The sequence below is a fragment of the Bufo bufo genome, chromosome 3 (genome assembly GCF_905171765.1).
Source record: "Bufo bufo chromosome 3, aBufBuf1.1, whole genome shotgun sequence".
Classification (NCBI taxonomy): Eukaryota; Metazoa; Chordata; class Amphibia; order Anura; family Bufonidae; genus Bufo; species Bufo bufo.
In genome coordinates this window covers 36,832,626-36,844,939 of record NC_053391.1, presented here as the reverse complement: position 1 = coordinate 36,844,939, position 12,314 = coordinate 36,832,626, and the positions used below count along the sequence as shown (strand labels likewise).

The following is a 12,314-nucleotide window of genomic DNA, read 5'->3' as shown; positions in this document are numbered from 1 at the left end:
CAGGAAGGGTTCTCTGCAAGAAAGCACCCCCAACTCGGACACCCGTCTAATGGATGTGATAGCCACAAGAAAAAAACAAAGAAAAAAAAAAAACAACAACTACCTTCTAGGACGGGAGCCGGAGAGATATCTCCCCAAGGGCTCAAAGGGAGAAGACTGGAACGCTAAGAGAACTATATTCAGATCCCAAGGCGGTAAAGGATGGTACAGAGGAACCGTATGTGCCACTCCCTGAAGGAAAGTTTCCATGGGCACCAGGGGAACCAGAGGACGCTGGAAGCTGCCCCAGGATAGAAGCGCCAACACCTGACCCATCAAGAAACTAAGGGCTAACCCTGAAGGATAGGACCATGGAGAGAGAAAAAAAAACTGAGTGAGGGAATGTCCCGGCTTTCACAGAAGCCCAGGAGGACCCCAGGTCCTATAATAGATCCTGGGCGGTGCAGGCTTCCCGGCCTGAATCATAGTGCGGATGACGTCCGCCAAAAAACCTTCTCCACATCAGGATGACTGTTTCAATAGCCACGCCATCAACCAAGACCCTAAATGCTGATGCAAGACCGGACCCTGAAAGAAGGTCATCTGAGTGGCAGTGACCAAGGAACATCTCCTAGAAGGGGACAGAGGTCGGCATACCACGCACGACGGGGCCAATCCGGAGCGACTAGGATTTGTCGGAATGCCCTCCATCTGATCCTGTGTAGAACCCTGGGTAGGAGAGAAAACACGTCAGGAGGGAGAACTCCCGCCAAGGAGATGTCAGGGCGTCCATGTCGTATGCTCCTGGAACTCCTGCTCGGGAGAGAAGGTGGGGAGCTTTCGTGTAGATACCGTTAGCACACCCAGACCAATGGAAGGAGTCCCCATAGAAGGAGGGATGTGGAGGGCGCCACAGCCCACCAGTCGGGACCGGAGCGTGTCTGGAATGGAAGGCCACCAAAAGAATACCCCGTGCAAATGCAGATGAGGGAAGGTAGTACCATAGGCACTACCAAGGCATGCGGGGTGTCTATGAACCATGATCCAGAGGAGGAAAAAGACAGGGGAAGAATAGGCTAGGTCCAAGCCCATTTCCCGTCTGAGACTGGCGCTATACAGAAGTAGCCAAGGATTAAGTGGCTGCGCAAAAAAAAAAAAAAACTCTGCCTGAGGAGGAAGCCAGGCAAGGAGAGTCACACTGTATTGCTAGCCCCATACCCCAGCAGAGGAGGGGCCACCCGCAAAGGCCACCGAACTCAGTGCTAGAAGAGTCCATCACCTGACGAAAGAGCTGAACAGACAGAACCCAAGTATGTAGTGGTAACGCAATCCCGCTCCCACAGTAGTAGACCTCGCTTGCCCCGTCAGCACAAAACTGAGGGGGAGGCCTGAAACTATCCGTAGAAGCCACGTCCCATACTGCCCCAGTTCAAGTAGAGCAACCTTAAAAACTCTACCTGGAACGGCGCTGAACAGGAGCAACTGCCAAGCTAGCGCCAGGGTAGGGCCCCTACCTGAAGGGATGTCCCATTGCAGCTTCCATGAACTCGAGCATTAGCAAAAGGCTGCACCTGTGGAGAAGAACATGCTCTAGCAGCTACCAGAGGGCCAGCATAACCACTGTCCCAGAAAAGGAGGAGTGGTGGATAGAGAATACAGTCAGTGAAGCACTTGAGTCGTTGGAACGTACTCACCATATATGTGCAATGGTGTACCGCACTACTACTGATGCGGACAATATCATGACTGACTGGAACAACAGAGGCCCATGGAGATGGGAGTCTCTAGGACACAAGTGATGCTAGTAAACCCCCTGAGAAGACAGAGGAGTTATAATCATGCCCAAAACCAGCACCAAAAGAACACAATGAGGAATAGCCACCGTATACACTGGCAGCACTCATAGCACTAGAGTAAGAATACCGGGCACCGTCGAGTACCAACTGTTGCCACGACCCCTTGTGAAATAAGCAGGGTGGATTTGATTTAAATCAAAAGGATTTAAATCACAATTTAAATCATAGTTTTCTACATAATTCTTGCTGGTATAACTTATAATATGCAAGTAGATGAAGATTTTTAGAATAACTTTTCATATTAGTTTGATTAGGTTGATTCTGCATTCATAGGTTTGTAGAAGTTAGGATTAAAGGGGTTATCCCATCTTAGACAATGGAGGCATATCGCTAGGATATGCCCCCATTGTCTGATAGGTGCGGGTCCCACCTCTGGGACCCGCACCTACAACAAGAACGGAGCCGGGGAGAGAGTTGTGGCTGGAGGACCCCGGGTTTCCCAGGGTTCGTCCACCACCAGGCACAGCTCCCAGCCTCTCCCATTGAAGTGAATGGGAGCGCACTGCGCATGCGCGGCCAACGCTACCATTCATTTCTGTTGGGACGACGGAAATAGCCGAGCCAGCTGGGCTATTTTCGGCGGCTACATAGAAATGAACGGAGGGCGGCTGCGCATGCGCAGTGCGCCCTCCTCCACTTTCTCCGCTCCATTCTCCTTGTAGGTGCAGGTCCCAGCGGTGGGACCCGCACCTATCAGACAATGGGGGCATATCCTAGCGATATGCCCCCATTGTCTAAGATGGGATAACCCGTTTAAGGTCTTTTTCTCAACTCTGTTCATGTTATAACATTTTTGCTGTGAAGAGGCATGTGATCTCTGCTGAGTCAAATTCAGTTTTGAGAACTGCAAAAGTAAACCAAGCATCTGTGATAATATCTTGTAGGCAGAGAAACTGCCCAATAATCTTACAAAAACCTCTGGAAAAGCATGACATTGTGAATGGACAAAGGGGGAAACTAACTCTCCTTAGGGAGAGAGCACCTTAAATCAGTGTGAGGAGACTTATAGGCCATACATGCTCTTCTGGAATTCTGGGAGGGAAGAAATGCAAATGAACTCTTAACAAGCTTTGCCTCTAATGCCACCAGATGTAAGGCAGCTATCCTATAAGTCAATATTCAGCTCTTAAAATAAGCCTTGAGACATGACTTGGATATTAAATAAGCCAGCATCTCATCTGCAGACAGCTGTTTCGGACACAGGCCTCCTACCCAGTTAAGCCAGTACTCTCTGCTCTGCACTAATGAGGGGCAATCACCCCGAAACAGCTGTCTGCAGATGAGGTGCTGGCTTATTTAATATCCAAGTCATGTCTCAAGGCTTATTTTAGGATTTGAATATTGACTTATAGGATAGCTGCCTTACATCTGGTGGCATTAGCGGCAAAGCTTGTTAGGAGCTCATTTGCATTTCTTCCCTCCCATTGTGAATGGATTAATGGAATTTATTTACCAAAAAAATTAAACCTACGCAGCCTTATTCTACATAATTAAAAAATGTATCTTTATTTCATGATGGAATAACCTTTGGATGGTAATATATTTTCCTCAAAAAGCATTTTATATAAAATTAAAAAAATCTGATTTAAAAAATAAATAAAATATTTAAATCATAGATTTTTATCCACCCTGGTTTAAAACCGGTCAGGTTGGTGACAGACTCCCTTTAAGAAAGCTCCATCTGATGTGTATTTGTCAGACGAAGTGGGGCATTGTCCCATATTTTCCACAACACAGGAGTCCCCACTAAAGTTTTAATGGAGGCATGACCTTATGTGCAGGCTACTCTTCACTGAAATATAGCAGCAATACCTGAACTTACCCGCCTGCCAATCTGTGCGACGTGCATAATCATAGAACTGCCTCAGGACAAGGAAGTCTATCACATCCGGCATGTCATGATATCTAAAAATAAAAACACAGTCTAAAATATGAAGCCAAAACCGTGCTCGTTATTACTTTCAGGTATATTACCATTACGACATTTTTAAAACTGTAACTTACCCTTGGAATACTATTCTATAAGCTGAAGACTTTGTTCACACTAGCAGAGTTTCTACAATTATTTACAGCAAGGAAAGTGCAGTGTACAGGCTAGTGTGTTTTCTGCTATTTCTGGGGGAAGCTTACTTCAAAAGTCACTTGTGGGACTGATTTTGACCACCGCTGTTTCAAACTCGACCTGAGCTAAAACACTTCTATAAGACCATAGTAGTATAGTAAATGGGAAGTTAAAAAGGGGTGTTCCAGTCTTATAAAGTGACAGAATTTTCATAGGACATCCTAGCAGCATGCCATTACTTTAGTAGATGGGAATAACCCCTTATGCCCTTTTCAGATGAGCGAGTGTCACGCCCCGGACTCGCAGTGCAGCACCCGTCCTGTCCTGAACTTCCAGCGCTGCCGGGGTCGCAAAGCATTATATTGATTTATGATGCTATGTAACCCTAAGAGTTCTGGAATGTATTGTATAGCAGTGACAAAGCTGTCAGTGTTATCCAATAAATTCCAGAACTATAAAGCTTCCATAGCATCATAAATCAACATAATGCTATGAGACCCCGGCAGTGCTGGAAGTTCAGTCCGGAGCGTCTGAATCCAGCCTTAATCTATCGTGCAAGAGCAGTGAGACGTTTCTGGTCTTTCCTGGAAACTGTTTAACCCTTGTCTTACCAAAGCCTCATACTGGTTTACCGCTGACATTACAACAACCAGGGAGGACCCATCGATCATCTACAGCCCCTTTAAATGCATTTTGACATTTCTTTGTGTTTGCAGATAGCAGTCAGATAATATTATAGACACATGGAAACAAAGAAGAACATACTTGAGAGAGAAGGACTGTTCCGTGATCTTTCCACTAACATGGTCTATCAAGGCAAGTTTAAGACAGCACAAAGTGGGAGGTCCAATTTCATATCGGATCCAACAATTTTCACCAATTCCTGGTCCTAGTCAAAACATAATACGTTAATCTCTCCAAGATGTGGGGGTGAAGCATCCTCTAATGCAGAAGTTTTCTTACAGAGCCTGGGTCAACTCTACAACACCGCCACCCCAAACTAAGGGTCCCTTCACAATTTGTTTCTCTTGGATGTACACTTCGAAGGAAGCCTCCTACATATGCCGCTATACAGTCTTATAGCGACACACTTTGGCCAAAGACCCCCACTGAAAAATATAAAATATTCCACAAGTTCTCGAATATAAGAAAAAAAAGTGTCCATCTATGCACAGTATATAAAAAAAAAAGTGTACACTGACTAACAGCAGCCCAGCATGCTCCAAAAAGACTTTTGGCATACGCTGGGTACATAGGGGCCCAAGGATATATTCAGTGGCCCTGATTTATCATGCCTTCACTCCAGAATTCTGGCTTAAAAAAATCGGAAAAATTAGGCTTTTTGGGCTCACTTTCCAAAAATTATGCAACTTTTTGCATTTTTACACCACTTATTCCAGTTCTGAAATATGGGTGAAATGGGCGTGGTTAGCTATGTTAATGAGCTTCACTCCAGATTTATCACCGAACCCTTGTAAAATGTCGCAACCTTACTCCAGTACGAGGGTGGAGTAGGAAAACTGGAAACGTTTTTCTAGACTAAAGTGTTAGGGCTGTTTCACACGAGCGGATGCCGTGCGTGACATCCGCTCCGTGAATCACAGCCAAGACCCGATGCGGACAGCAGAAGCACGGAGCAGTAACATGATTGATAATGCTCCGTGCCTCTCTGATCTCTTTACTACGAAATCACAGTGATAACTTTATCTCACTGTGATTTCGTAGTAAAGAGATCACAGAGAGGCACGGAGCATTATCAATCATGTTAATGCTCCGTGCTTCTGCAGTCTGCATCGGGTCTTGGCTGTCATTCACGCAGCGGATGTCACGCACGGCATCCGCTCGTGTGAAACAGCCCTTAGGTTTAAAGTGGAACTGCCATTAGTTTTTTTTATAAATGTGTAGGGGGCAGTGATAATGAGCATTTTTGTAGTATACTTCTCCGGGCTCTCCTACATTGATGACCTATAGTCAGAATGGGTCATCAATATCAGATCAGCACTCCTGCCGATCAACTGTATGAGGAGGCGTGCAGTCTCCCGTCTCTTTTCCGGCTTTCCGCTGTATGTCTATTGCAAAGCAGCAGCAGCAGAGCAGGAAGAGACGGGAGACTGCACGTCTCCTCATACAGTTCATTGGCAGGGGTGCTGGGTGTCAGACCCCCGCCGATCTGATGTTGATGACCCATTCTGAGTATAGGTCATCAATAAAGGAGAGCCTGGAGAACCCCTTTAATTACTGAAATTGTACATTTCTATTAGGAAAAAAAAATAAAAAAATCGCTCTGAAGGGGCCCATTTTGTCCAGCGCTCCCCGGCTTCTATTTACTGAACTGTGAAGATGCCTCCAGGCTGACTGCTGCTGCCCTCACTGCCTCTCTCCTATATAGCCGTAAAACTGGCTATAAAATATATATATATTATTTCCCCCAACTGGCTGCGATCTCTACATTGTTACCCGAGTAAGCCCATATCCTGGAAGCGATGTGTCACAAGCTGACAGAGAGATGGATTACAGCAAACAGCGAGCGCTCACTATTGAGAAGGCAGAGAGACAGCTGTTCTACACTATATAGGGACAGTTATACGTATAGTGTAGAACAGCTTTTCCCTGTCTCTCTGCCTTCTCAATAGCGAGCAATCGCTGTAATTTATCTCTCTCCTGTCAACTTGTTACACTTCGCTCTCAGCATACGGGCTTACACAACGAAAAAAGGAGATTTTTGTATAACTTACCAGTAAAATCTCTTTCTCGCTCTTCATTGGGGGACACAGGAACCGTGGGTATAGCCATGTCCTCTAGGAGGCGTTGACACTAGTAAAAGCTGTTCGCCCCTCCCCTGGCAGCTATACCCCCTCCAGCCTGGAGAGAGAGCTTCAGTTTGTGCACGAGCAGTAGGAAAGGCAAGTTAACCACAGACCCATGGAAGCCAGCGTCCCTGCAGGCATCTAAGAAACTGCCGCCTGCAAGACCATGCGGCCCAAGGCAGCGTCTGCCAATGCATCTGGTATGCACCTGGTAGAATTTGTGAATGTGCGTAAGGAGGACCAAGTACCCGCCTTACACAACTGTGCAGCCAAAGCGCGATTCCTCCGAGCCCAAGATGCGCCCACCACTCTGGTGGAGTGAGCCGTGACACCTAAGGGCGGGACCCTGCCCCGGGAGCAGTATGCCTCCGCAATTGCAGCCCGAATCCAACGTGCGATTGCCACATTGGAGGCCGCCAATCCCTTGCGAGCACCCTCCAGAATGACAAAAAGGGAGTCCGTACGGCGGAAGAAAGTGGAGGCTGCTAATAATCTTCAGAGCCCTGACAACATCCAAATGGCATAACTCCTTTCCTTTAGGGTGTGAAGGAGAGGGACAGTGAGGGAAGGACAATTTCTCGTTGATATGGAAGTCAGACACCACCTACGGGAGAAAAGAAGGAATGGGCCGGAGAACTGCCTTATCCTTGTGAAGAACCAGGAAGGGTTTCTCTGCAAGAGAGCGCCGCCAACTCGGACACCCGTCAGATGGATGTGATAGCCACAAGAAAAAACTACCTTCCAGGACAGGAGTCGGAGGGAGATCTCCTGCAAGGGCTCAAGGGAGAAGTCTGGAGCGCTGAGAAGACTATATTCAGATCCCAAGGCGGTAGAGGAGGACGGTACGGAAGAACCGTATGGGCTACTACCTGAAGGAAGGTTTTTATGGCCAAGGGGGGCCAGGGGATGCTGGAAAAGCTGTGTCCCCCAGGACAGAAAGCACCGACACCTGACCCTTCAAGGAACTAAGGGCTAACCCAAGGTCCAACCCTGATTGTAGAAAGGACAGGACCGTGGGGAGAAAAAAACAGAATGGGGGAATGCCCCGGCTTTCACAGAAGCCCATGAAGGACCTCCAGGTCCTATAATGGATCCTGGGCGATGCAGGCTTCCTGGCCTGAATCATAGTGCGGATGACGTCCGCCGAAAACCCTCTCCGCGTCAGAATGGCGGTTTCAATAGCCACGCCGTCAAACGAAGAGACTTTAAATGCTGATGGAAGACCGGACCCTGAGAAAGAAGGTCGTCTCTGAGTGGCAATGACCAAGGGACGTCTCCTAGAAGGAGAACGATGTTGGCATACCACGCGCGACGGGGCCAATCCAGGGAGACTAGGATCGTCGGAATGCCCTCCATCTAGATCTTCCGTAGAACCCCGGTAGGAGTGGGAAGGGGGGAAACACGTAAGTAGGTATAACTCCTGCCAAGGGGATATCAGGGAGTCCACGCCGCATGCTTCCGGATCTCTTGCTCGGAGAGAAGGAGGGAACCTTTCGTGTAGTGGGAGGATTCCCTGTAGAAGGAGGGGATGTGGTGGGCGCCACAGTCCACCAGTCGGGACCGGAGCATGTCTGGAAATGGACGGCCACCAAAGAAATACCCCGTGCAATGCAGTTAAGGGAAAGGTAGTAACGCAGAAGCTACCAAGGCTTGCGGGGTGGCTATGAACCATAAGCCAGAGGAGCAAAAAGACAGAAGGAGAGGAATAGGCTAGGTCTAAGCCCATTCCCCATCTGAGAATGGCGCTATACAGAAGTAGCCAAGGATATAGTGGCTGTGCAAAAACTGCGCCTGAGGAGGAAGCCAGGCAAGGAGAGTCACACTGTATTGCTAGCCCCATACCCCAGCAGAGGAGGGGCCACCCGCAGAGGCCACCGAATGCAGTGCTAGAAGAATCCACCACCTGACGAAGGAGCTGTGCAGTAAGAACCCTAGTATGGAGTGGTAACACAAATACCACTCCCCCAGTAATAGCCAGCGCTTGCCCGTCAGCGCAAAACTGAGGGGGAGGCCTGAAACTATCCCGTAGAAGCCATGTACCATACTGCCTCCAGTGAAGTAGAGCTACCGTAAAAACTCTACCTGGGAAGGGCGTTGAACAGGAGCAACTGCCAAAGCTAGCGCCAGGGTATGACCCCTACCTGAGGGGGACGTCCCACTGCAGCGACCACGACCATTAGCATAAAAGCTGCACCTGTGGAGGAAAACACGCTGTAGTAGCTAAACCAGAGTGCCAGCATAACCACCTTCCCAGAGAAGGAGGAGTGGTGGATAGAGAATACAGGGTCAGTGAAAACACTCGACTTGCTGGAACGCACTCACCATATTATGTGCAATGGTGTACCCACTACGTATTGATGCGGACAATATTATGAAACTGTGATGCCTAGCCTCAAGCTGGATAAGAGGCAGGAAGGGGTTAAATCCTGCATATGAAAAACAAAATCGCACTGCATCTCTAAGGGCTCTTTCACACCTGCGTTATTGTCTTCCGGCATAGAGTTCCGTCGTCGGGGCTCTATGCCGGAAGAATCCTGATCAGGATTATCCTAATGCATTCTGAATGGAGAGTAATCCGTTCAGAATGCATTAGGATGTCTTCAGTTCCGGTACGGAACGTTTGTTGGCCGGAGAAAATACCGCAGCATGCTGCGCTTTTTGCTCCGGCCAAAAATCCGGAACACTTGCCGCAAGGCCGGATCCGGAATTAATGCCCATTGAAAGGCATTGATCCGGATCCGGCCTTAAGCTAAACGTCGTTTCGGCGCATTGCCGGAGCCGACATTTAGCTTTTTCAGAGTGGTTACCATGGCTGCCGGGACGCTAAAGTCCTGACAGCCATGGTAAGTGTAGCGGGGAGCGGGGGAGCAGTGTACTTACCGTCCGTGCGGCTCCCGGGGCGCTCCAGAGTGACGTCAGGGCGCCCCAAGCGCATGGATCATGTGATCACATGGATCACGTCATCCATGCGCATGGGGCGCTCTGACGTCATTCTGGAGCGCCCGGGAGCCGCACGGACTGTAAGTATACCGCTCCCGCTCCTACTATGGCAACCAGGACTTTAATAGCGTCCTGGGTGCCATAGTAAACACTGAAAGCATTTGAAGACGGAACCGTCTTCAAATGCTTTCAGTACACTTGCGTTTTTCCGGATCCGGCAGGCACCTCCGGCAACGGAAGTGCATGCCGGATCCCAACAACGCAAGTGTGAAAGAGGCCTAAACCCCTGAAAATACGGTACCGGCCTAAACAGAAGTGGCCGGCCAGGAAGGGGTAAAAAGACCAGGGGCAGTGCTCAGCGGGCTTCTGAGGGAGGGGGGACAAGCTAGGCGGGAGAATTCGCGCCAGTGCGCTGCCCCCCCCCCCCTCCCTCTTATACCCGAGGAGGAAGTTGCGGCCTAGCATGCCGCAAAGCTGGGCCTAAAGTTTGATGCGTGGCCCGACGAGAAACCCTGCCGGACGGCTGGAGGACCTGCAGCAGTGCACGAGATGCACACACCGGCCGCGGGTCGGGAGAAAAAAACAGGGCTGAAAGGAAACATCCCCCTTCGGGACACCTGTAAGCCCAATGTGAAAACGGGGCTTAAATCTTTGCGGCGCCCGGCTGACCGATGATGTCCACCCCCGCGGCCCCATGTAAAGTAAGAGCCTCGCGGCGCGAGTCATCGCGATATCGGCCAGTGCAGGCATTAACCTTTTTCGAAAGGGCGCTTGGCCGCCCGCTTCCGAAAAGGGCGGAATTATGGCGTCGGATATCGGGAGCGGGAGATTCATCCGCTCCCCTCCCTGCCTGTCCTGTTCGCCCCGCCGATGTGAGTCGGGGACAAAGAATTAACCCCCCATCTAGTGCCTAAGTCACCAACGGCCACGAGGGGACAAGTGAGGGGAGTCTGTCCTCAGGAGGTCCTAGGCTAATAGCAGGGGCATGGAAAATTAACCCCCTATATTTGCCCTAGTCACCATCTGCACCGAGGGGGAGTGAAGGAGCCTGTCCTCAGGGGTCCAGGGCTACTTATAAGTTGGAGCCCGAGTTGCCTATTAACCCCCTATTAGACCCCTTAAAATTATGCCGCCAAAGGGGAGAGGGAGGGGGAAAGAGGGTTACCATACTCACCTAGTCCCGTGTACTCACCCTCATCTTCATCCTCCCTAAGTGGACCCTCAAGGTCACCTTTTCCCAGCAGGGTCACCTCCTCAGCAAGCTGGCACCCACCACACCGGCGAGTGGCAGGAGGGTCTAGTCTTCCTTTCCTTTCCTGGCGGACCTAGGTGACCCCTTGCTGCTGGCGGAAGCAGGGGAGCTGGGCTGCCCTGGATCCTCCTTTCGCTTCTGTGGGGAGGTCGAGCGGTGAGGGACTCAGACACCGGCCTTGCTCCCCCGGGATAACAGAGAGGCTGGGCGACTGTTTCCCAAACCTAAAAGGGAAAAAGGAAAAATAAAAAATAAAAAATAAAGAATTGGCTGAGTAAGCCACCCTGCATAAGGCAGGAAGGTCTTGCCTCCTATTGACACTAGAAAAAACTGAAGCTCTCTCTCCAGGCTGGAGGGGGTATAGCTGCCAGGGGAGGAGCTAACAGCTTTTACTAGTGTCAACGCCTCCTAGAGGACATGGCTATACCCACGGTCTCTGTGTCCCCCAATGAATATGGGCGAGAAATGTAGAGATCACACTGCCCGACAGGGAACTAATATATATAATCCTTTACTGGGACTGGGTGACCCAGTAAGGTGGTGAACCCTCAGCATCCATTACGACCCGGTGTGAGCCCCTTTATATTTTTTATACACACACATACATACATACCAAAAGATGGCAGCACTAGAAACCAAAAAGAGAAAAAAAAATTAAAATAGAAAAAAAATTCAGGTGCAAAGCCCAATGGGAATAAGCTTGCCCAATGTGTAAAGTCCAAAAAAACGGGCAGCACTCCAGGCTTGTAATGAAAAATGCAAAACTTTATTCCCCCATGTGACAAGGCAACGTTTCGACTCAATGTGAGGCTTTCTCAAGCCTGAGAAAGGCTCACATTGAGCCCGAAACATTGCCTTGTCACATGGGGGAGTAAAGTTTTGCATTTTTCATTACAAGCCTGGAGTGCTGCCCGTTTTTTGGACATTATATATATATATATATATATATATATATATATATATATATATATATATATACACACACACACACACACACACACACACACGTCCTTAAATAGAAGACGGGGAGAAATGTACAATTTCAGCAACTAAAGAATATTACAAAAATGGTCATTATTACTGCCCATACACATTACAAAAAAAAAATTCCAGCAAAACTGACTTTAAATATCCATGGTCATAATAAATTCCCCATAGTGCAAGTGCTGGGACCCGCTCAGTAGAACTTGCCAAACAAAACGTCAATAGACCCCTAGTAGATGAGTAGAAGAGGCTTACCCTGAGCCCCACATTTTCTCCATGGCTCCTTTAATGAATTAGCAATACTGAGGTTGGCTCTTTGGACAGCATTAATGTATGCTTCATGGCCTTGTCGAAAGTAGATGACCTAATAAACAGAGAAATTGAGAGATGAATCAAAAAGAACCAAGTCCGATTTAAAGGGGATTTCACACGAT

General features: G+C 48.8%; 1 protein-coding gene across 1 annotated transcript in view; it reads right to left on the bottom strand.

Moving 5' to 3' along the window:
* Positions 1 to 12,314, bottom strand: part of BRWD1 (bromodomain and WD repeat domain containing 1) — a 149,604-nt gene that overhangs the window by 45,388 nt on the left and 91,902 nt on the right. The window contains exons 25-27 of the mRNA XM_040423088.1: positions 12,136 to 12,244; positions 4,663 to 4,786; positions 3,658 to 3,740 (exon numbers count right to left, since the gene is read on the bottom strand). Of these exons, the coding sequence (XP_040279022.1) occupies positions 3,658 to 3,740; positions 4,663 to 4,786; positions 12,136 to 12,244 (316 nt within the window). The remainder of the gene's footprint in view (positions 1 to 3,657; positions 3,741 to 4,662; positions 4,787 to 12,135; positions 12,245 to 12,314) is intronic.